The sequence below is a fragment of the Castanea sativa genome, chromosome 6, assembly GCF_040712315.1.
Source record: "Castanea sativa cultivar Marrone di Chiusa Pesio chromosome 6, ASM4071231v1".
Lineage (NCBI taxonomy): Eukaryota > Viridiplantae > Streptophyta > Magnoliopsida > Fagales > Fagaceae > Castanea > Castanea sativa.
This window is the reverse complement of record NC_134018.1, coordinates 43339339-43364947: the sequence shown is the minus strand read 5'-3', so window position 1 is coordinate 43364947 and position 25609 is coordinate 43339339. Positions and strand designations below refer to the sequence as shown.

Here is a 25609-nt window from a genome sequence, read left to right as displayed (position 1 = left end):
AAAAGTCAATTGCAAAAAACAACACTTTCCTTTGAGCCCGTGAGAAAAAAAAAAAAAAAAAAGAGAGAGAAACGAACCACCACCCCAACCCCACCAAACGGTCACTCCAGACTCCACAACCTCGCATCACCGTCCGATCACGATAAACACAATTCCCGAAAATGATCCATCACGCATCATCGTTATCCGTGCCATACCTGAATATCTAAAAATCAAAAACAAAAACAAAAACAAAAAAGCAACAAAAGCAAGTAGTAGTTGTATTTATTTGTAGCAGGAGAAGAAAGAAACAGCTCGTGTTTCGATTTCCGTCCACCATGTTTGCTAAATTGTTTACAAAGAGCCCCTCTCAAAGAAAACAACAACAATCACAATCACAATCACAATCTCCTCAGGTTATATATATATACATATAATCTGTTATTAATGTTTTCAATTCGATATTGCGATTTAGCTGATCGATAAAATTTCTCTATATATGAAACGCTCAAATCTGCATTGGTATAATGTTTGTAATGAACTTGAACAGCAGCAGCAAAATGTGGCACAGGGGAGTGTGACTCGGGCAGACTTGGATCCACGCGTAACTCTTCACTATGGGATTCCATCTACCGCTTCTATTCTTGCTTTTGATTCAATTCAAAGCCTATTGGCAATCGGAACGCTGTGAGTTTGTTAATCTAGTTTGCATAATCTTAATTTGTTGCCTAATTGAATTGAATTAGAAATTTTTTTGAACAAGAATTGTATGAAAATATGACATAGTTGTATATCACTCGTTTAAATGGTACAAAATGAAATGTCGACTAAGGAAGTAATAGAAACTATGACTTTGGATAGAAATGAATACATGTGGTCGGCCTTGACTAGTCGGCTGAGACCTCCCAAAATTAAGCAAGTAGAGTTAATTGTGTGGCATGTCTGATCCTGCTTGTCAATTAAGTAAGTATCAGCGACAGAGAGTATGACTTTAGATAGAATAGAATGGTGTAAAAAAATACATGTGACGAACCTTGCTTAGTCTGTTGAGGATCTATAATCTTCCTGATATTTTGGGATTAAGGCTTGGTTTTTGTTGTTGTAGGCAATGTCTTATTATTGCTTTATGAGCTTTGGATATGGATAAAGAATCTTAGAAAATATCATGATCACTTTTTTGTTCAAATAAAAAAAAAAAAAAAAGAACAAAAGGAAGAATCAAATTTTGTGATTGATGAGGAATACATCTTGGAATGCATAGAAATTCTATATATTAGGATTGTTTTGGTAATTAGACCTGTTAGTGAATTGTGAAATCATCGAGCAGATGGTGAAGCCGATAAGTGGCTAGTGTAGACAATTATTGAATTCAAAATTTTGATTTTTTTTTTCTTCTTCTTTGCTTATTGCAGGGATGGCAGGATAAAAGTGATTGGTGGTGATAATATTGAAGCACTTCTTATATCACCTAAGCAGTTGCCGTTTAAAAACTTAGAGGTTTGTGACTTTTAAATGGAAAGATGCAAAGAGCTTGTATCTAATTTGTGCACCAATCTCATGTTTATATATATGGTTCTGAAAGTTGGTTTTATAATTATACTTTGAGAGATTGGTGAATCATTTGTAGTAATCTGTTGTGGCATGAATTTCTAGCTGGAAAACATAAATCTATTGATTTGTTTCACTATACTGCTTGCCTTCTTTTACATCTTAATTCAGCAAATGTTGGTCTGACAATGTTGTCTTTTTTTTTTCTTTTTCTTTTTTGTTCTTTTTAACATGTTTCCACAGTTCTTACAAAATCAAGGTTTTATTGTCAGTATCTCAACTGAGAACGAAATTCAGGTATCAATTCTTGTTAGACTATCCAAATTTCTACTGAACAATTTTTTGTCTTACTAGAACTTGTCTGCGTCTTTGCCATTTTTCCTAGTTTTCTTCTTTTCTTGATCGTTATCTCTTTCTTTTCTTTTATTCTTCCACTTTTCCCCACTGACATATATTATCGGCTTAATAGGTTATTGATGTTTGCAGGTTTGGGATTTGGAACACAGGCAAATAGCTTCTACTTTACAGTGGGAGTCCAATATAACTGCTTTCTCTGTTATTTATGGCACCACTTACATGTATGATGCTTTCTAAAATGATTGTTAGAGTGCATTACACTTATATTGGTTTGCATATGCAACTGAAATCTTGACCCGTGGAACGTTGTTACCCTGTCATTTTGTACAGGTATATAGGGTGTGAGTATGGGATGGTGGCCGTGCTAAAGTATGATGCTGAAAGCAAACAAATTATACATTTACCGTATTGTGTTCCCAAAAACGTCATTGCTGGTAATTGCTCCATTCTTATAATTAGTTGATGCCATAGCTGTGTTGGATTGCAACATTTATATTTTTGTCTACAGATTTTTGGGAAGAGATGGAGAGATAACTTAGTTGAGTATATAATATACAGCACTGCATTCATTGCATGATGACCACTTTGTGTGAATAACTCCAATTAGCAGGTTGTCAATATAATCTTCTATTTTCTTGAAAGACTTACTGTCATATATAACCCTAAGGGGTAGTAGCACTATCAGATGGGGACTACATCTCATTAGTTTGAATCTCCCCTTCCCCTCTCCTTGGTATAAAAACTTACACACATAATAATAATAATAATAATAATAATAATAATTATGTGTCATATATGAGGATGCATTTAAAGCGATAAGATATTTTGGTTGTCTATAGATGCAAGTGTCGCACACACACAGACATAGAAGAAAGAGAGGAATTTGGATGTCATTCTTCTCTGACTTGCCAACCGCCAAATCATTTTCTATTAATAAAACTCCTCACTGAGTCTAGTTGGAGTCAGAATTCTATGGTGGTAAAGCTATGTCACATAATTTCATTTGCATGTGAAGTTTAGGGGTATTTTCTACTAATAGATTCACTAATATACTTATGTATGACGGTATGAGTATATACTTAGAACCTATAAGGTTAACTTTGTTCATCCTACTGCTTGAATTGGATTTTAACCAAATTAGCCTCAGGCACTGGCTACTTTCTACTAGTGCAAACATTGAATAAAAATATGGATAATAACAGTTGTTTTATGATCCCTAATACACTTTTTTCAGTAGCGGCAATTTTTCATTCTGGAAATATTTCTGATAAATACCATGAGCTTCACACTTGCAAAAATTCTTTTGTTTTTATTGGTATGTGTATTGTTGTTAGCATGATATGTTAGCTTCACACAAAAGTACTTCAAGTCTTCAACATAAACTTGAAAATTTAAGAGATAAAACATTAAATAAATACAACAAAAACTTCAGACATGAAGCCATGACACTAAATTTTACTTCTCACCTGCATGTATGTGTGCGACCATTCGTGCTGTGTTTATTTTAAGGAAAAATTGTGTGGACCTGTAACGTCTAATATATAAATAAGTCTAAAATGTTGATCAATTTTTGCAGAGGCATCTGGGATTTCATTGCCTGATCATCTTTCTGTTGTTGGAGTTCTCCATCAACCTTTATCTCAGGGAAATAGGCAAGACAAGATTTACTTGAAATTTCCTGGTTTTTGGGTTTTTATGATTCTCTACTTGTATTCAACTTCATTGATTTATTAAGGTAATAAATTTTTTGCATCTAGAGGCATATGGATTGGTATGCCCATGCATGTCTAAGGCATATGGGTTGGTATATATATCATTCTTTTAGGACACTAAGGATGGGCATGAACTGAGCTGTGATTGAGATTTTGTCAACTGTTGAATAGGCTTGACTAGAGGCTAGATTTGGCACTTAACCCTGCACCTGGGTGTCCAAACTGAACTGAGATGTATGTGTGTGTGTGTATATATGTGGTATAGTTTTATCTCTCTCTCTCTCTCTCTCTGCCATGTGTTGTGTGCATGCCTTTAATTAAAAAAAAAGTGTTGAATGGATGAAGCCAGAAGAGGAATTAGCCTTGAGTATCGCACCTTGAACATTTACTTTGATTTACTTGTTCTACTTAATGAATGTTGAGAGAATGCATCTTTCACAGATTGCTGATTGCATATGATAATGGGTTGATCGTACTCTGGGATGCGTCTGAAGATCGCATTGTTCTTGTTAGAGGCTATAAGGACCTTCTATTGAAGGATAAAACAGTGGTTGATTGTCCAACAGACACAAGCCATGAGCTGTCTGATGATGTATCAGACGATACAGAACTGGACAAAGAGATAAGCTCTATCTGTTGGGCATCTAATAGAGGGTTAGTTCTTGCTGTTGGCTACGTTGATGGAGATATAATGTTTTGGAACTTATCAAATGCTACCTCTATCCAAGATCAGAAAGCTGCAAAATCGTCTAATGATGTTGTTAAGCTACAATTATCATCAGGCAGCAGAAGACTCCCTGTCATTGTTTTGCATTGGGCTACAAATAGATCACATAATGATTGTGGGGGCCAACTCTTTGTCTATGGTGGTGATGAAATTGGATCTGATGAAGTTTTGACGGTGTGCTTTTAACTCAAAACTATTTTTTCATTTGTTTGTCTTAGTTAAGTATATATATCTTGTGATGGAAAGTCCCTTTTTTTGTGTTGATAAAATTTAAACATAAGACCTATAACAATCCCACCCATCCCTTTACCACCCAAGCCAAGAGCCAACAGATAATAGTGATCAAAGCACCTTATTTTAACATGGGGTCATAAACATGTTAACTTCAACATTAATATTTGAGGTTGTAGCTGTGATAGAAGAAAAGGAAGAAAACGACATGGTTGGTGACTTGGTGATAATAAATTCCTTAAATAGCTAATAAATTAGCTTTCTAGGACTATGATTTCATATAATTATGTTATGACATGATCACATTTTCATCTGACACATTTTACGTATATAGTCTATGTTGTTTGTGACCCTTGTTGGCTCTATTTCCCTGTTTTTATTTAAGCACAATGTTAATTTATTTTTTTGGGAGGGAACCGATTTTGCTTCCAAATTTGGATGTTAATTCTGTCGTTGAAGTATACAGCATAGTTCATTTAAATTTTAGATAACCATTTCTTTTTCATCTTACAGATTTTGAGCCTAGATTGGTCTGCTGGGATAGAAAGTCTGAAGTGCATTGGACGTGTAGACCTTACACTTAATGGCTTTGCAGATATGGTTCTATTACCAAGTTCTGGTACAACTGAGAGTGGTGGCACTGGCATGTCTCTAGTTGTACTAACAAATCCTGGTAAATTGAATGTCTACAATGATATTTACTTGTCTGCCTTAATTTCTCAGAAAGAGAAAAAACCTTCTGTGACTTCTGTGGAGTATCCTATGTTCATACCAACTCTTGACCCATACATGACTGTGGCAAAGCTTGGTCTGGTTTATAGAGATGGGAAGGTCTCAAAAGTTCTGTCTGAGGTATTGCATATTTGTTAGCATAAGCAATGTAGATAGTTTCAGTTGAATATTTCAATAGAGTACTTTTTTAAAATTTTGTTTTATGACCACCTGATATTTATACAAGTTTCCAGTTTTCAATTAAATATTCTAAGCTGCAAAACCTCAATCAGCACATAGTCCAGGGATAATATATATCATCCACCATTATTTATTTGGTTTTCCTTTTTCAATTTAGATTGTCTCAGCTGCAAAACTTCACGCTGCACAAACTCCAGATGTAGGGGCTACAAAGTGGCCTCTGACCGGTGGTGTTCCCTGTCAGCTTCTTGACACTGAAGTTTATCATGTTGAGAGAATATACATAGCAGGTTACCAAGATGGATCTGTTCGAGTATGGGATGCCACATATCCAGCCCTGTCACTTATTTATGTTTTAGGAGAGGTTAGCAGGGTTGTTTAACCGTTAATTTTGAATGTCATACAAAACTTAGCCCCTGGTCTTTTGGCTTTGAATGTTAACATGAACTCTCTCTACAGTTTAGTTGAGAAAAGTTATTCTTAATGGAACACATGTCATCTATGACAGGTGAATGGTATCAACATTGCTGGTACAAGCGCAGCAGTATCAGCATTAGATTTCTGCTCTTACACTTTTACATTAGCCATTGGCAATCAATGTGGTCTGGTAATATTCTATTTTTTCTGCCTTTAGCTTATGCAATCAAGACTTAATGTTTTAGTGATTGTTTTCACTTTTGAGATTATGTAGGTTTGCGTATACAAGCTAGTAAGGAGTACGGATGAGAAAATTTTGCACTTTGTGACAGAAACCGTAAATGAAGGTTTGGTTCTACTGTATACAAATTGACGTAGAACAACCAGAACAAAACTAAACAACGGAAAAATAAAGGGATATGACCTAGGAGTCAGCACCTAGGCCTAGCTTGGAGTCAGCACCAAGCGGGGAAACCACTAGGAGTCAGCACCTAGGGTAGATCTGGAGTCAACACCAGACCAAAGAGAGACCAAACGATCATTTTTTCATTCATAAAAATATCAACTATCCTCTCAAGGAGTACAATAGGTTGCTTATAAAGAACTGCTAAATCCTAGTTCTAGTTGGCTAGAAAACCCTAATTGCCTTATTACAAAAATAACCTTGCTTCCAAATTAAAATACTAATAGCTTAATAAACTACTAGGACCTAAAACTTAAAAATACAATTGACTTGCAAACATAAATAATCCTAAATAATAATCTTCTTGCGTCTCCCGCATCACAAATTTTTGTGTATTCCTTTCTAATGTTAGACAGGTTCTTCATTTAATAGTTTTGCTTGAGAATTAGCTCTACAAACAACGACCAAAAGGTGTCAACTAGGGGTTAGGTTGACAAATAAAAAATTATTAGGCGAATGACTGCTGGGTTTTTGAGGCCTTAAAGGCTTAGTGTCTAGAGAGAGAGCTCAATGGTAAAAAAAGATTGATGTAGACAACCCCAAGTATTGAGATTTCTAGGATTTGTTGTGGGAGTCTCAGAGGACCTACTATTGTTTTTCAAAAGTTGGTTTTAGGTAAAATTGGGGGCAGAAAAACAATGGAAACAAACATGTATAAAGGACAGAGCACGGAACTTTTTTTTGTGTGTTCAAGACACTTCAAGTCTTTTATTTTTCCAATTTTGATATGCTAATTTTTTTGCAAGCTGCTTGCAGTTCTCAATATTCACCAAGAAGATGGGCCTCACTGCACAGCTGTATTTTCCCTCCTCAACTCCCCTGTATGCACCCTACAATTTGCAGATTTTGGATCAAGACTTGCCATAGGATTTGAGAGTGGCCGGGTGAGAGTCATCTGTATAGTTTTTTTTTAATGATAGTACTTTTAATTTATGCTGGTTGTTGATTGGAAATTTCAGATTAATAAGTTTTACAGATTCACATTTTTCATTTATATTACAGGTTGCAGTGCTTGATACTAGTACATTATCAGTTTTGTTTTTTACAGACAGTGTATCCGACTCAAATACCCCCGTCATATCTCTTGCTGTGAAAACATTTTCAGATACTAACAGCTTAGTAAACAGTCCAGAGGACTCTGAATCCAAATCTTTGAACAATCTTGGGAAGGGGCTAGTGTTCACAATGACCAGGAATGCACATATTGTAGTCATGGATAGTGCAACTGGCAATATAGTCACCAGTCAGTCATTACACCTCAAAACAGATTCAATTGCAATTTCTATGTACATTCTAGGCAAGTACAGTCAGTTGGAAAAAAAAGTAGATTTTTTTACTCTACCTATGAGTTGTAGTTGAGAACTCCCCTTTTGCAGATGGGAGCAGTTTTATCCCTGAAATGTCCAGCAAAAAGCGGTCATTGAACTCACCTCAGAAAAGTGAAGCTAGAAGTGATTTTGTACAAACTAATTTGCAGTCTGAAAGTACTCATGAAGTTGAACTTGACTCCAATGAAACTGTGTACTGTGTGCAGCAATCAATGAACTTATTCATTTTACTTTGTTGTGAAGATGCATTGTTCTTATACTCTTTTGAGTCTGTGATTAAGGTGCCTCTTGTTACAGCCCTTCTTTTTCAACATTTCCACATCTTCATCTGCAAATAAACAGAACTGTGTTATTTCTAGGGTGAAAGCAACTCAATTTGGAAGGTGAATCTTGTAAAACCATGTTGTTGGACTGCAACCTTCAAGAAAAATGAGAAAGAGTTGGGGCTGGTTGTACTCTACCAGAGTGGAGCCATTGAGATAAGGTAAAGTGCTCATTAATTTCCTTTCTTTCTTACTTATATGATGAAATGTCTGATATGATTTTGGTGGCCCCATTTTTTAATGCCATTTAGTAGAAATTAATGCTTTTTGTACCAACTATATTCTTCTTCTCTTGAGATCTTAAAAGTATGCTCAGCAGTTATTCTGCTAAAAGGAAACTGATATCATCTTCGGACAGGTCTCTGCCTACTCTTGAAGTATTGGAAGAAACCTCTTTAATGACAATTCTAAGGTGGAACTTCAAGGCTAACATGGACAAGACAATGTGTTCTTCCGATAATGGGCAAATTTTTCTGGTTGGTTTTGAATATTGATATATGAAATGGACCAGTTATTCATTCTTATCATTTTATGCATCACAAGCAAATATCTGATCTATTGTCACCTGAAATTTTATCACAAATTCTATTGGGAAAGACAGTTGCTTCCACTTCTGTCTTCTAGAGTAATAATAAATACACTTTTCTCCCCTCTTGTTAAAATGTGATATATGGAGGTACATATGAATTTCTTATGACATTGATATGGTTGGCATTCTCAAGTTATGGCTTTGCGTTGTTATATTTAACTTGAACTTGTGGCATTCTGGTTTTATAGGTAAATGGGTGTGAATTTGCTACAGTATCTCTATTGGGCAATGAAAATGACTTCAGGTCTCTCTCTCTCTCTCTCTCTCTCTCTCTCTTGTTTGTGTACTAATATAATTCAGCCATCAAGCTCTAAACCAATATGCTTAATGCAAATCTTAATGGCTTGTCCTGTGACTACTTTCTAAAAGAGACTTTGGCATATTTAGGATTCCGGAGTCTTTGCCTAGTCTTTATGATAAAATCCTTGAAGCTGCTGTACCTGCCTCTGTCAACTTATCTTCAAATCAGAAGAATAGACAGGTTGCAGTTTATTTTTTCGGGTTCCCTCTCTCTCTCTCTCTCTCTCTCTAAATGAAAGTATCAAGAATTTGTGGCTAACTTCTGTTGACACAGGATGTCGCTCATGGGGTTTTAGGTGGAATTATTAAGAACATTAAAGTGGGTAAGGAGGAGCACAATGTAGATGTAGATCTAGCTGAAGTTCATAAGAATAATGTTGAACATTTAGAGAGCTTATATTCAAGTCCCCCATTCTTAAAGCCTTCCACTGCAGTAATGGATGACCAAGACATTATGGAGCTTAACATAGGTTCTATATCTATGCTCCAATAATCTCCTTTCTTTTTTTGATAAGTCTCCAATAATCTCCTTTGTGCCTCACCCCGTCCTCTTTCTGAATGTGTACTATGTTTCGGCACAGATGATATTAAAATTGATGAACCAATAGCACTCTCATCTCCATCTCCGAAGAGTGATAATGAAAGGAGAGGTATGTCTATTTCTTCATTTTCTGGTAATTTTATTATAACTTGAATCAACTTACATTTTCATTATTGCTTCACAGATAAGGGCACAGAAAGAGAGAGATTATTTGAAGGTGCATCAACTGACACAAATCCAAGACTCAGGACAGCAGAAGAAATTAGAGCTAAATACAGAAAGGCTGGGGTAATTTTATGCAAAATCATATTTATCCGTAATTATTTAATGAGGAAATTAGTTACACACTTTAGTGTGTAAAGTTATATTTTCTGACATGGTCAGTGCTTTCAGGATGCCTCAGCAGCAGCTTCACAAGCAAGGGATAAGCTAGCAGAACGCAAAGAAAAACTTGAGGTCGATTTTTTGTTGATAGTTCCCATATCCTATCTTATCCAACTGGAAAATTTTAGTTTTCTCGAGGAATGGATGTTTGAATAATTTGAATGATGGAGTAGGTTGGAAATTTGGTGTATATACCATTAGACACCAATCTTTTAGAATTCACAGATATAGATTCCCATCTTTTAGTAACCCTCCATTAGTAGTTGCAGCCCAATCAGGCGATTCTTTACACAAGCAATCTAATGCTTTGGATGTCAAAGCAAGCTATGTTGCTCATATTACCATACATAAATATCCTTAGAGAACAGTCATCTAATTAAAATTTGTAGAGAATGACACTATTAGAATGCATAGTCGACCTCCCTTTATCTTATTTTTGTTTACTGGAAGTCCAGTCCTGCCACTTTAGAGTATGTACTGAACTCCAGTTTGTGTCATAAAGATAAATAAATGTCGGTAGAGAATGTGAATTGTTTTGGATATGGTAGTTGAGTAATTGCAGTGGCTAACATAAAAATAGAGGGAACTTATTTATTAGGTGGTTTAGAAACTACTGACACAGTTAGGGATTAGACAAGAAAAATAGATCAGGGCTCCATGGAATTATTTTTAACATCACAGCAACTGTTTTCACATTCTTTTGCCCTATATGGTTATGCTTGCATGAAATTTCCTTCAAAAGTGATGCACGCTTTTCTGTTTATATCAGAGGATCAGTCAGCGTACTGAAGAACTACAAAGTGGAGCTGAGAACTTTGCATCGGTGGCAAGTGAACTCGCCAAGACAATGGAACGTCGTAAATGGTGGAACATATGACAAGTTGGCATCAATGAATTATATAGGCCAATTGACAGGGTTTGGAGCAAGTTAGCCCTTAGCCCCTTACTGTGCATATTTCAGAGGCGGCCGGAACATTTTTACGAAGGATTCTACAATAAATTTCGATCCAGTATTTACATAAAGTTCTCCTCTTAGTATATATTATCATCTCAAATGGGTTCAGCCTGTGTTGTAAAAGTAACTTCTTTGCTAAATTTTTAGGGAAAGAAACTTTCTTACACTTCTGTATATATTTATTAGTAGTTTTAGTACATCCTTCTCTCTCTCTGATAACTGTACATGATAAGATTATTTCTATAGCAAGTTTTTTTTTTTTTTGCCGAATATAGCAATAAGTTTTTTTTCCTCTTATATTTGTTTACTCTCTCATCTCTGTCCAGTTATTTCTTAGGATAGAATCGATTTCTGACATCAGGAAATTTTCCATGCTTGTACGATCTATCCTATTCCTGCCTAACAACTCCAGCTCAACATTTTCGAGTTCCTTGTGCAGTTGGTCCACTCACAGCTATTGTTTGCTTTATGCATCCACATTTTTCTTGCTTACTTACCATGATAATATAGTTGGCATAGGACTGGTGCTGGCTTTGGATGATTTTGTGTTAGCTTGAAACAAAAGATTTCTCTTTATTGATTTAGGTCCTTGTGAATTGAGACTAGTTTCATAAGATAAAATGATTCAGAATCAATAAAGTTGCCCAAAATTCTAACCTTGTAAAGCAGAAAATATTTGGCAGCACTCGCCACCGAATATGCTTTAGTTGTACCTTCTGTTAAAGTTTAATGTAAAATTGGTAGCTTAAATATCACCCGTGTTATTTAAAAGTGTTTTCTATTTTATAAGTTTTATGTAATGAAACATATAATTTATTTTGCGCGCGCGCGTGCACATATATATATATATATATATATATATATATATATATATGTATGAAAAATGTAATTTAATAAAAAGATTTAAATTACATAATTATAATATTTTTTTATAAAAATGGAGAAGATGTTATTAAAAAAAAAACCATAATTGGTTGACTAGTTTGAGCCTATCCAAGATTTAAAAAAAAAAAAAAAAAATATATATATATATATATATATATATATATATATATATATATATATATATATATATATATATATATATATATATATATATATATAACCCCCATTCCATGAAACACATATAACATGTTATATTAAGTTTAAATTATTATATAAGTTTAGAATTGTAGTTTTTCTTTTTTTCTTTTTAAATATAAATATAATGTCTATATAATTGACACTTTAATTTTAAGGTAATTTTTTGAATATTTATCATTTTTATTGTTTACTTAGGCCCAATATTTCTAATTTTTAATACTTATTTTGTTTGTAATTTTTAGCCCAAAACTAAAGATTTTGGCCTAAATAAAATAAAATATCATACTTTTCAACCCAAAAATTAAGAAAAAAAAAAAATTTTGAGCCCAAAATTGAAAAGACAACTTAAAAAAAGAATTAATTTAAAGCCCAATCAATCCAAAATGGATTGAATTGCACCGTATTGGACTGAAGTGGACCGAAGTGGACCGAAGGGATTGAAATAGACAAGATTGGACCGAATGGATTGAATTTGATTGAAGTGGACCAAATAGACAAAAATACTATGCTAATGTGGCTCAAAATGAGCACAGTAACAATAAATGATTCGCTTATGATTTTAGATACTATATAATTTCCCGCGCAACGCGCGGACACTTTGCAATTTTATTTAGAAATAACTTTTATGTTTTCTATTGTATATAGTATTTATGTTTTCCCAAACTATTGTCGAATGCTTTAGCTCCCTTTTCTTAATTAATATTTATAATTTTTCTTATGCTAGAAGTAATTCCAAACTATTGATTGGCTTTTGTTTACTAATATTGGTATATGAGATTGAAATTGTATAGTTATTAGGTATTCCTAGAAGACCATATCATATTATAAATTTAATATTAAAAATAATATATAGAAAAATTGGTACTAAATTGCAGTTATAGTATACAAAATAAGGAATAATGAAAATACTTGCTATTCAAACTGATAGTATGCCTTTTTTCTTTAATTAGCTTTGTTAGAGTATCCGTTCAATTTTCCTCAATGTTCATATTCAAAATATTTTTAGTATTTAATATATTTGTGAAGCAAGCTCCCAAACATTCAAATATATTATAAGGAAATTCAACAATATATATAGTGTAAGTGCACAATTGCGCCTGGACCCCAAAACACACGTGGGCTCCGGCCCAATTAGCCTTAAACAATGAAATTTGTAGAGTGTGGATTCGCAATCTAGTTTAGTGATATTCAAAACTTGGTGAACAGGCTGGACTATTACAGTGTTTACAAATAGAAGACAAACAGGGAAAAGTAAACTTCCTTGGACGTGAGCCGAGGACAAATTGTATATATATATTCTTTGTCTCCTTTTTTTTTTTCTCAAAGGCCGCAGTTCTTCATATATCTCTCCTCTTTTCTTTGCCCTCTTTCCTCCTTAAATACTTCTTCTCCTTCCTTCTTTATCCATGTGTCGCACAAATCACCCTTTTAGACACCTGTCCCATCCACCACCCTCTGGAAGTCTTTAAATTATAGCAAGAAGGCTGACTTCTACTATTCAGGGGTCACTCCCCCATTAATGCGGCCAGGAAAGTAGGTGCAGGGCCTTTAATGTGGAGGTAGCAGCCTTTTTCTAAGATATTTCCCTCACACCGTTGCGTCTGGAGGGTGCTTAAATCCCCCTCTTAACCAATGGTTTTTCCAGAACTCTGCCTTGATCTTTTTAGCGAATCCCAGGGTCATCGTGGGTCTTTCCGAGGAGATATTCGTCCTCGGACGAATCCTCGGACTCTCAACTCATGGGCCGAGTTACAGTTCTAAGAGGCTTTTAGTCTAAAACAAACTAGCGCCCATCAACCAAGCCCGAGGCCCAAATACTTACTTAGGTCCTTTTAGTCCCCACATATAGTATAAGGAAAATTGTAAAAAAAAAAAAAAAAAATCTAAAAGTCTTTGTACGAAGACTTTTAGATTTTTAATAGAATTGTATTCAAAATTATGAATGAGGTTTATAATTTAATAGATTTGAGAAAATTTCTCAAATCTATTAAATTATAAACCTCATTCATAATTTTGAATACAATTCTAATAGTTCACACTAATAAAGGAAAAAAATTATTTCATTTATGCGTGTGCAATACAATACATTAGTATTAAAATAAAAGTAAAAAAAAAAAAAAAAACAAAAAGACTAATGTAGAGAATAAGTAAAAAAAGAAAGAAAAAAGAAGTGAAATAAGGGTTGAAGGCTGACAAAATAGTAAACAGTGACATATTTATCAAATCAAAAGTCTCAAAGCCCATAAAAAGGTTCTTCATAGCTTCAGCCAATTGGCAAAAATATAGTCACACATCATCGTAAACCCAACACAAAAGCTCCGACTCCAAAAATTTCAAACAACCAAAGGCTCATATCCAATCACAACCCTCACAAAATCCACATGACCTCTTACTTCCGCATCAAAACCACAAGTCGTTTACATCCTTCCTAGTTTGGAGAATCTCATATGTGCATTTGAATTAAGATAATGTAAAAGACTATGAGCAAGGGTATATAAAGGAGTAGAAGTGCAAGAGGTGAAAACCTAAAGAGGAAAAAATAGTCTTGAAAGGATGTATCTAAGAAAATGAAGAGTCATTATCTTTTAATTGGTATTTATTTAGTAAATAAAGAGTACTTATCTTGGTGAGAGATAGATGAATAGTCTTGAAATGATGAACCAAAGAAAACAAAAAGTCCATATATTTTATTACAAGAGAATCATCAAGGAGAGAGCCACTTGGCAAAACCTCACGTTCTCTCAAATGAGGTCTCTCCTTTTATATATATATTGATGATTATATAGATGATTTGGGAAAACTTTTTTTAAAAAAACTTGTTACTATAGCAAGTTATGACTGGATCAACATAAGTTTATCATATATCTTATTTTTATTATACACCATTTACAATTGAAGACGTCAACACATACGATTAAAAAAAAAAAAGACCAAAACCAATTTTTGGTCAAAATCAGGCACTTGACCAAGCTCTTAATTCTTCAATTGACATGTTTGATTTGAGAATGTGAAAATCCCCCCCATCCCCCTCTCACGAGTCAACATATCAGATTAAAATAAAACAATCAACATGATCAAAGTCAAATAATTTGAAAGTTTTCAGAAAATTGGGCTGACCAAAATGGATGAAACTACTGAAGACCACAAAATTTTGACTCCGAAGCCGTTTGAATGCTTCATAAACTAACAATTACAATGGGAAATGACACAAAATATAAGAAACTTGTACCGACCAAGTTCGCTCATTTTGAAAGAGTAATGCAAAGAAAAGCCATTCAAACACTTAGAAAAGATAAGTCGGCACATTATGGTACTGACTATGACCCCAACCCAAACAAATCACAGAATTCCACTGATTGACTCTACGAACCAGAATTGACCACGTCAGCTCTCTTTTTTCCTTTCACACACTGGCGTGGACTCACTTTGTAGTTACAAGTTACAACAACCAATCCTCGTGTTTCCGTTTTAAACGCAGGGATAACTATTCAAACCAAGTTGGCATATATCCAAATATTCAAGCTTTCTTTAATTAAATGCTCTTACCATTTGAGCAGCAGAGGATAGATTCACACCTACGTAATATACATGCATTTGTATATTAACAGTAAGTTTAAAACCACTCTTATCTATAATAATAAAAAAGGTTTAGAGTCACAACTGTTTTCATACAATTTTTCAGACAGTAAAATAATATCTGTGATGGGTATATATTAGAATCAATAATAACTTATTTACTTAATAGTTAAAAAAAATACAGTAAAAAAAAAAATGTTATTTTTAGCATTATTCTGTATATAAGAATGCATGTATGTATATATAAAGAGAAAGGGGACAAGGAGCAAGAAGCCCAAGTTGAGTTTTGTTGATGTGATGAGAGAGGTCCTTGTGTTATCTATCTGCTTAATTCCCATCTCACATTTTGTTCATTCTAAGGTCTCTAACTCAATCTGTGTCTGTCTCTCTCTTTAGCCAAAGAGACTCAGAGCTGAAATTCTTGCTTTTCTTCATCTGGGTCTCCAATGGCGAGCTGGGTCTTGACAGAATGTGGCCTTAAGCCTCTCCCTAGAGTCTACACTCGCTGCAGAGACAGACTAGAATCAAAGACAGCCTTTTCTTCCAAGATAAGGCTATTACAAAACAGTAAAAGCCATTGTCTTAGTTCTTCTTTGAGACTGTTTAGAGGGAACAATTGGGCTCTAAATGTGAGTGTTCCATTGAATACTGTCACATCCGTGGGTGAGGAATATGAAGAAACAGAGAGTGTTAATGGGGTTGAAGATGATGGTGAATTATTTGACCCCGGTTCACCACCTCCTTTTAATTTGGCTGATATCAGAGCAGCCATTCCAAAGCATTGTTGGGTTAAAGACCCTTGGAGATCTATGAGCTATGCTGTGAGAGATGTTGCGGTAGTTTTTGGATTGGCAGCTGTTGCAGCTTACTTCAACAATTGGATTGTTTGGCCTTTGTACTGGATTGCACAGGGGACCATGTTCTGGGCTCTCTTTGTTCTTGGCCATGATTGGTAATCATATCAAACACCTTAACCTTTTCTTGAACTTACAATATTTTTTTCTTGGTTTACATTTCTTTTTCAAGAAATCAAGGATTCATAGTAGTTTTCCTTGTGTTAATTTCAAAGGTAATTTGAATACCAATTTATATATATATTTTAGTGTGAATTGTGTTACATTTTAATTTTGCAGTGGTCATGGGAGCTTCTCTAATAACTTTAATCTCAATAGCGTGGTGGGACATATCCTTCATTCTTCAATCCTTGTACCTTATCATGGATGGTTAGTTCTTGAAACCTTGCTGAATCTAGAATTGATTCTGCTTTTGGGATAAATTAGAAAAACTACTGTGTTTCAATAGGTTTATGCACTATATGATATGTGTCAATCATAAGATGAAGGCATCATAATATGTCTAGTAATCATAATGATTTCACTTGTCATGGATACTACAGGAGAATCAGCCACCGGACTCATCATCAAAACCACGGACATGTCGAAAATGATGAATCTTGGCATCCAGTAAGTTCATGTGGTCATGGCTGCCTTCTATCTCATTTTTTTTTCAAGTAATCAAAGTTTAAAAGGAAAATAAATAAATAAATACGAGATATTGCTTATTGCAATTAGTGGAGGATATGGTTCTTATTAAATATGGTAGTTTTATTATAAACCTATCTGTATATATTATATATTATTTATTTTAATAATAAGTTCTCAGAGAAATCTGAATTTGATGTATCTGGTAATTTTGAATTTGGGATTTACTTTTCTCTTGTGGTTTTGAGCGTTGCAGGAGACACGATACTAACACGTGTCTTAAAATGGACACATGCCTATCCTGTGTTCCATCGTGTGCTCCTATCCACAAGAGGAAAGTCTTACCCCTAGTTTTAATTACGAACTCACCATATGCATTGTTTCTACGATCAGTTGTCAGAGAAAATCTACAAGAGTTTGGATGATGTCACCCGAAAATTGAGGTTTACCTTGCCATTTCCAATGCTTGCTTATCCTATCTATTTGGTGAGCCTTCTACATTTTGTAAATTGATTTATAAGTAGTGGTTTTTTTTTTTTTATTGTCCAAAATAAATTTCCCTTTTTCGCTGATATGCCTTTGGTATCTTATTATAGTGGACTCGAAGTCCTGGAAAGAAGGGCTCTCATTACCACCCAAACAGTGATTTGTTTGTCCCAAATGAAAGAAAAGATGTTATCACCTCAACTGTTTGTTGGACTGCAATGGTTGGACTACTTGTGTATTTAAATTTTGTAATGGGTCCTGTCCAAATGCTGAAACTCTATGGCATTCCCTACTGGGTAGGTTCAGTTTTCATGCTTGATATATATATATATTACTGAATAATGCTTGAATCATTTCTGTCATAGGAAAGAATGTATTTGATTAAATGCGCATTGAAATGCAGATATTTGTAATGTGGTTGGATGCAGTGACTTACTTGCATCACCATGGCCATGAAGAGAAACTTCCTTGGTATCGTGGAAAGGTATGAGATTGAATTTATAAGTTTTTCCTTTTTAATTTCACATCAACCATCTTCATGTTTAGTTGGTTGAGAATTTATAATCGACCCCAAAATTTTGGAACTCAAACTTAATTTATTGTTTTCTTATGTGTTAATCAAACAGGAATGGAGTTATCTAAGAGGAGGACTTACAACTCTGGATCGTGATTATGGAATAATCAACAACATCCACCATGATATTGGGACCCATGTCATACATCACCTATTTCCTCAAATCCCACATTACCATTTGATAGAAGCTGTGAGTATTGCTCTCAAATTGAACTAGTCTTACGAGGAATTTAGTTTGGTAACCCATATGATTAACTTATTGACTTGTTCTAATGGTTGTAAATTTAACCTTATAGACCGAGGCAGCTAAACCTGTGCTTGGGAAGTATTATCGGGAGCCAAAGAAGTCTGGACCTCTCCCATTCCATCTATTGGGAACCCTTATCAGAAGTATGAAACAAGATCACTATGTTAGTGAAACAGGAGAAATTGTATATTATGAAACAGACCCCGAACTCTATGGAGCCCATTAAGGTGACAAAATGAAGATACAATGCATCAAAATGAACTTGTACATGCTTGGTAAGAAAGAAGAAAAAATTAAATGATGGAGAAGATACAGATTTGCAATAATGTATACTTGATAGGAGAAAAAAAAAATATTGAAAAGATAAAAACAAATGTAACTTTCTTTTGCTTGGTTGAGAAGAAAATATGTGGAAAGAAATGACTTATTGTATCAACTCATTATTATAGCCTTTACTACATAAAAAATTATGATTTTTCATGATTTTAAAGTTTTGTTACAAACATATTGTATCAAAAAATGAAAGTATGCTCAAATCCATTATTCATTAATGGTATAGTTTTATATTTTTATTCTTTTAAAAGAAATAGCGAATTATATCACTTTTGTAAAGTGACCAGGGGCGGAACCACATTGAAGTTTGAAGAAACTGTGGCCTTCACAAATTTCTCAAATATTAGTTTTTTACCTCCAAATTTACTTAAAGTTTTCAAAAATTATATGGTTCCCCCCAAACTTCCTAAATATTAAATTTTTACCCCTAATTTACTTAAATCTTTCAAAAGATATGAAGTTTGCCCCTAAACTCTTTTCATTTCTTATATGACACTTTAAATTGGTTCAATTTTTATATTTACTATTATTTTGGCTCTCCAATCTCAAAATTCCCACCCTTTGGCGTGACTGGTGCCTATGAAGGTATTCCATATTCGATGAAAAAACAATTGTGAAGAAGATTGATAAACTAAAATAAAAATTTAAGCTGGACCTTCCAAATAGTCAAATCAACAATCTTAATTAACCCAGCTTTCTTCTTTCTTTCTTTTTTTTTCCTTTTCTTTTTCTTTCTGAAAAAAAAAAAAAAACAAACCTTTATCTCATTTATGGATATAGGCCCCAGCCAAAAAGAAAAAGAACAAGAAAAGAGTTTAAAGTTGAACTTTTAAAAATAAATAAATTGTATAGCTGTTGAACCAAAATCCTTATAAGTTACAACCAAGCAGCGTTCCAGTAATTTTTAATTGAAAATTAGCGTTTAGATGGATGATGAATTGACTTAGAGGCAAATATTCAAAAGTAACAAAAGCTAATTCATAGATTCATAAGTTTCGTCTGGGATTAAGAGGTGATTGAGTTCAGAATTTTTTGTCCTTAAAGGAGATTTCGATTAAAACATTGTACGTGTTGGAAACAAAGCTTCGGGGGAAAAAATAGTTTCGGGGTAAAAGTTAAAATTTGTGTCATCATGAAGATGTAAGGAGAGAATGCATAGCTGGTTTGACATAGGGAACTCAGAATTTGAGTTGGTTAACTCTTTGTAATCTTTGTTTTAGTGCATATTTTTGGCTAGATGATATCTAAATGGTTTTTCTCAAATTTGGGTTTTCCACCTAAAAAATTCTTTGTACTTTGTGTGATTGTGTTTTTTTAATTTCTTTGAATGATCACATATATAGATGCACTATAAATGTATAGGAAAAAATAATACTCGTATAACTTTGTTTCCACCATGCATAACTAGAGGGAAAAAGAGGAATAAGTAAGTCATATTCATCTAGTTAAATCTGTGTAGCTTGTGAATTGTGCGTGGGAATTCTCTGGAGTATTGGAGCATATCCAGGGTTTTTCCGGGGTGTAGAAATGATTTACCATTTTTAACTGTTCAAAACTTGCTAGGTCACACTAGCTCCAAAATGTTTTACCCTTAAATGAGAGAAAATTGATGAACTAAACGTACATAAAACTAATAGACTCTTGTCAAATTGAAAAAATCACAACAATTCAAAATTTGAAGTTACATCATTATTAATCAATAGTAACACAAAATGAAAACACATTAAGCTAGATCTCATTTTACCTTGATTAATGCCTTGAAATTTTTAGGTAACAACAATTTAAAATATTCTCATAGATATTTTTGTTTCAATATGATAAATATTAATAGGAACTCTCTAGTTATCTTGACAGACTTCTCTGAATTTTTTTAATTTTTATTTATTTATAAAAGTGACTGTAAATTCCAATGGTTCCAAAAAGAGACTTAATTAACAAAATACAACAACAACAAAACATTAGTCATAAAATCTAAGACTGTGCTTATTTGCCTTGATTTTTGACAATTTTGCGTTTTGAAAATTTCCAAGAAAATTTGTTCTATGTTAAGTAGTCTATAGAACACACAGCACTCATAAAGGAAGATATCCGCGATTGGTCTTTTTGGATGCCATCTGAGGCACAAATGCCACTACTAACATCAATACCCTGGGGTTGGAGAGTAGAAAGAGCTTCATAAACATTCTCAGGGTTGATACCTCCAGCCAAAAGCCATCCATATTTGCTTCTAACTATTGGTAGCCTAAACTGGGCCCAGTTGAATCCTTTGCCACTGCAGGCATATGTCAAAACGATTATATGATAATCTTGCTCCAAAAGAATGATCAGGAATGAATATAGACTATCTTAACTAGCTGAGAAGTACACAAGTTATGCAAGTAGTGGGGTCAGAACGAATATTGGGATTTGTTTAGCTAGCTGGTAATCATACTTATCAAAAAAAAAAAATTTAGCTAGCAGGTAATCATGACTAATCAATTTGAGACTTAAACTTACTGATCAGCCACACCAGACAATTTTTTGTTTCAATTTAAGTAAACCCCTCAGGTATGAGGATTCCTTATCATATCTGCAAATCCTGTCCTGACTTTGGTTCAAACATCAAAGCAGCTAGTTTCATACATTCATATTATTCGATCAGTCACACCCAATCAGAAACATTATAAAAGAGCTAGCATATTCTTTTTATTGGTAAGTTAAAAGGCCCACCCAGTGCATCTTATATCGATGACCTCACCCCCATCCCATAACAATGGAAGTACCAATTGAATTATAGCTCATTCCAGGACATGATTTGGTTGTGTAAGTAAATACCTCAATATAATAACTAGTGTGCATATATGAATGCATGGACATACAAAAATGGAGCTCAATGAAGAGAAAAATATTTCTTACCTGCCACCCTTGGCGCTATCCACAAGAATCCAATCAATTAGAGAGCTTTGTTCATCTGGAAGTTGGTTTAGAAGGCTTCCATCTTCATTTGCATGAAGAACATATATAATTTGCCTTTCTTGCTCTAAAACTGGGAAGGCTGCCCGAGAACCATTTCCATGAAGCTGCATCACCTCAAAGCATTACGATGTGAACTAATTTACTATAATATATGCAAGGTGATGTAGGTCAGACAAATATATACCTGTACAAACTCAAGGTCAGAGGCATCAGAAGCTCTTAATATCGTGTCTGCATTGTCATCTACAAATACTCCAACAGGCTTTGCCCCATGTTCCCTTGCAACTTTTGAAATCTCCTTGGCAACCGAAACTGAAACGGAACGTTTTGAGTTAGGCCACATAATCATGCCAATAAAATCAGCCCCAGCTGCTGCTGCCATTGCAGCATCTTTAGCTGATGTTATTCCGCACATCTTAACCAAAGGTCGATTCTTTTCGCGTTCCTCATAATGAAAGGAGACTTCTTCAGACTGGGCAAAGTTGCAAGTAATTTTCTTCTTTGAATATGACCTCATCCTTGACAAGTGCAGTCTGTCACCATTTACACCTAAAATACACTCTTGGAAATTATCATATGTTTAACAGTAACGAAGTCACTCATACGAAAAAAAAGAAAAGAAAAGAAAAAAAAAAAACTATTGGACCCTAAACTTTAGTTCATGAGCAATTTTAGACCCAAAAGTTTAAAGTAATCACTTTTAATCCCTAATAAATTTAAAGTGATCACTTTTATTCCCTAACAAACATAAAGTAATCGCTTTATTCCCTAGAAATTTAAAGTAATTGCTTTTAGTCCCTAACGTGTCTAACAAAGTGATGGCATGTCAATTTTTAGTTTGGCCACATCATCTAAAAGACTAAAAATAATCACTTTAAACTTCTGGGACAGAGGGACCAATAGTGTATCTAAATCTAAACCAACTAAATACTACGCATCTTGTATATACAATCAGGTAAACACATGAAATCAGAGTACAAAGAAGAGGTTAGATGCTAGTATATTGCCATTGTACATTCTAATAAACAACTCTATTATGCGCTGAAATCATATACTAATATTTTTTTTTTTGATAAGTAAGAAAAATTTATATTCGAAAAGCTACTTTATGCTGAAAAAGCACAAAGCATACCAAATCATACAATAAAAAAATAAAAATTACCACTCATTTGCCATTGCTGCAATTTTACGTGTTTGGGCTGAAAGTGACTTCCAATAGCTAACTCTGCAAACATAAGATACACTACATAAGATAAAAAACGATCACATTTTTTATAGCACCCAAATGGGCACATCACACAAATTCATGTAATGACCGTTTTAATCTTTTACTATTCTCCAAGGTACAATATTTCTACCAAGAGCATTGTAACTCAATTGAAACTTCCTAGTGTTTCCAATGGAGACGCCCACGCTCAAATATCCTCTCTCTCAACTATTGGATAACAAAAAAAAAAAGAAAAAAAAAAAGGTACACTCTTCCTAAGGGAAAAGCTGTTGTATATGTCAAAAAAACCTGACTCAGTTTCCATGAGATACAATTCATATAATTCTATGTAAAAGCGATTTTGTTCTGCCAACCAAACAATGTCTTCAACATACATATTCACCGCATAGAACAGCTTGAAGGGTGAGACTACTTACTAAAGCCAATAAAAAGAAATGCCTCAATGAGAAATATAAATACATAGCAAGAAATTGATACCCAACTCATCAATATCTTGAACGACAATAAAACGTGAAGATTTCAAGTGACTAAACGCTAATACAGATAGAATAACTCTTTGAGGACTTTCACCGAACATCTAAAGTGCAATTGCAACAAACACATTCAATAAACACACATGTAAACATGGAGAGACAGAGACTGAGAGAGAGACCTGCGAGCATGTTGTTTTTTGAGTAATTTGAAACTTGCTTGTCGAGACTCGAGATGCCGAATCTGCTGGTCGCTAAACAATAAAAGAAGTAAAAAAGTAGTCTTTATCTACATGTGTGTTATTGAGGCCGTAAAGCAATATAAAAGGAAAGCAGCATTTCCAGTTTGGGTGTGGGCTGGAATTTTAGCCCAAAAGTAATAATGCTTATAGGCTATATTTATAGGCCCAAAACCCAAAGGTGTGCACCAAAACAGTCTTTGACTCTTTTAGGTGCTTCCTCAAATTCAATCTTGAGTCTTGACCAAAGAGAACACTCAGCAGGGTGCTTCCTCAAATTCAATCTTGACCAAAGAGAACACCCAACAGGGTCAAATTGGCTTGCACACAACTTGTTAAATTAGTTTTTAATATTATAACACTAAGATTTGTATCCGTGAAAAAATTATAATATGTCATTTAATTTGACTTCATACCAACTCAAAATGGAAGGGGTTAGGTTGGGTTTTTTTTTTTTTTTTTTTTTTGGTGATGAGAATCTAATGGATTAGGTTTGATTTGTCTCGAAGATAAGCCAAAATAAAATTTATTATGGTTAGTTTTCATTCTCATTAAAATTGAAACTTAGGCATGCATGAGGCGTCTAACTAAATGGATTGTGATATATATGGGATAGTGCATTCATCAAAGTTTTTGGAAATATGAGTAAGTATGTCTTTTATTTGATAATAATAGATATGTTAGGAAATGAATCATTATATGGTACCTGTAAGTGCACAATTGCACCTGGCCCCAAGAACAGTTGCGGGCCCAGGCCCAATGAGCCTTAAACAATATGAATTTGTAGAGTGTGGGCTTGAAACCCAGGTTAGAAGTATGTGGGGATTAAATGACAAACTAAGGATTTCGAACACTTGGAAACAATAAGGAATATTGCAAATTGGCCTCCTCGGACATAAGCCGAGAGCTGTTCTTATATTATATCCCTTTCTTAGTCTTTTCTTTCTTTTTAGGTTACAAAAATCCCTCCTCTTTCTGCCTTAAATTGCTCTTTATATACTATTCTTTTGAATGCTTTGTACACGTGTTGCCTCACCTTCCCCTTAGCCTAGACATTTCTTTTCTCAATGCCTTTGAATAGTAACCAGAAGTTTCTCTTCCACTGTTCAGGTGTCACTTCCCCATAAATGCGGCCAGGGTGGTAGGTGCAGGGTCTTTAATGTGGAGGTAGCAGCCTTTATCTTTGACATTTCTTCAACACCGGTGCTTCTGGGACGTTCTAGGGTTCACCCCTTTTAACCATTGGCCTTAACCATGTCATCCCCTAATCTTTACTAGGAAATCCCGAGTTCTTCAACATTCATCCGAGGATAAGGTCACTCTCGGCTGGATCCTCGGATCCTCGGCGTATGGGCCGACCCATAGTACTAACAATTTCTAAACCCAGGATCAGGTCGGCCTTCCTTAACACGGCCCACAAGGCCCACGTTCCCATCAGGATCTTTTTGCCCCCCACAATAGCCCCTCAAAACTCTAATTTTCAACGTCCGAGGAGAAAAATAGGGTTTTGATCCGACGAGAACCTACTCCAATCATTTTGTGAGTAATGGCACGTGTGGAAATCGTTTCGCGTCCCAGAAGATGCCATTTGGCGGTTTTATTTTGAACAACGCGCGTATTCAATACTGACAGTTACATTTTGTCCCTCACGTTTTACGGTGAGATGGACATCCAACGGCCCACATCACCCCACGAAATTTTAGGCGGGACAAACATAATTTCGAGGCCGCCTTTTCGCACGTCGTGACGCTTCGGGAACCTGCGCCTTCATTTAATTCCTCTGGGGGTAATCCCATCAAGACATTAGCCATCATTCCTTACTTGCAGAAAACCGTGGAAATTTGCACTCCTTCAAACTCGTAAGTTCTTGCTCCTATTCTTAACCTCTTTCTCCTTGATATTTGTCCTCGGCTATCACTACAAACACTATCCCTCCTAGAGTCTAGTCTATCGTTCCTCTGTAATGGGAAAATTCAAGTGTCTAGTTGATACCGCCGCTGGGATGGAAGGCTTTAGAGCCAAGTACCGTATTCCCAGCGACGTAGGGCTAAAATACTGCCCGGCAACAGCCGTGGCTGGTTCTAGGAAAGAGGGAGAGGTTATCATTCCTATGATAGCCTTTCTAGAGGGTGGGATGACCCTTCCAATGAAACCTGTAACTAGGGAGTACC

General features: G+C 34.7%; 3 protein-coding genes across 6 annotated transcripts; 2 read left to right on the top strand and 1 right to left on the bottom strand.

Moving 5' to 3' along the window:
* LOC142640875 (uncharacterized) lies at positions 1–11036 on the top strand. 4 transcript variants are annotated; one of them, XM_075815185.1, is made up of 24 exons: positions 1–395; positions 533–666; positions 1392–1476; positions 1771–1824; positions 2014–2105; positions 2215–2318; positions 3461–3536; positions 4038–4497; positions 5068–5406; positions 5624–5830; positions 5975–6073; positions 6158–6230; positions 7103–7230; positions 7349–7643; positions 7723–7955; positions 8034–8158; positions 8356–8473; positions 8775–8830; positions 8974–9067; positions 9161–9356; positions 9468–9536; positions 9612–9715; positions 9821–9883; positions 10581–11036. In XM_075815185.1, exons 1-24 carry the CDS (start codon positions 318–320, stop codon positions 10686–10688), a joined length of 3390 nt encoding a protein of 1129 aa, XP_075671300.1. In that variant the 5' UTR covers positions 1–317; the 3' UTR covers positions 10689–11036. The 4 variants fall into 4 exon arrangements, 3 of the variants coding, with proteins under 3 accessions (XP_075671300.1, XP_075671299.1, XP_075671301.1); XM_075815184.1 differs by having other exon boundaries at positions 4–395; positions 530–666; XR_012845274.1 differs by lacking the exons at positions 9612–9715; positions 9821–9883; positions 10581–11036 and having other exon boundaries at positions 2–395; positions 530–666; positions 9183–9356.
* Positions 11037–15701: 4665 nt separating this feature from the next.
* On the top strand, positions 15702–18764 carry LOC142640864 (omega-3 fatty acid desaturase, chloroplastic-like). Its single transcript, XM_075815168.1, has 8 exons — positions 15702–16377; positions 16559–16648; positions 16822–16888; positions 17300–17392; positions 17503–17688; positions 17796–17876; positions 18019–18156; positions 18263–18764. The coding sequence occupies exons 1-8, from the start codon at positions 15872–15874 to the stop codon at positions 18437–18439; spliced, it is 1338 nt and encodes a 445-aa protein (XP_075671283.1). The 5' UTR covers positions 15702–15871; the 3' UTR covers positions 18440–18764.
* A 1624-nt stretch (positions 18765–20388) lies between these two features.
* LOC142640863 (N-(5'-phosphoribosyl)anthranilate isomerase 1, chloroplastic-like) lies at positions 20389–23518 on the bottom strand. Its single transcript, XM_075815167.1, has 5 exons — positions 23382–23518; positions 22664–22726; positions 21686–22050; positions 21442–21605; positions 20389–20818 (listed from the first exon to the last, which is right to left on the bottom strand). Exons 1-5 carry the CDS (start codon positions 23389–23391, stop codon positions 20587–20589), a joined length of 834 nt encoding a protein of 277 aa, XP_075671282.1. The 5' UTR covers positions 23392–23518; the 3' UTR covers positions 20389–20586.
* Between the last annotated feature and the right edge of the window lie 2091 nt (positions 23519–25609).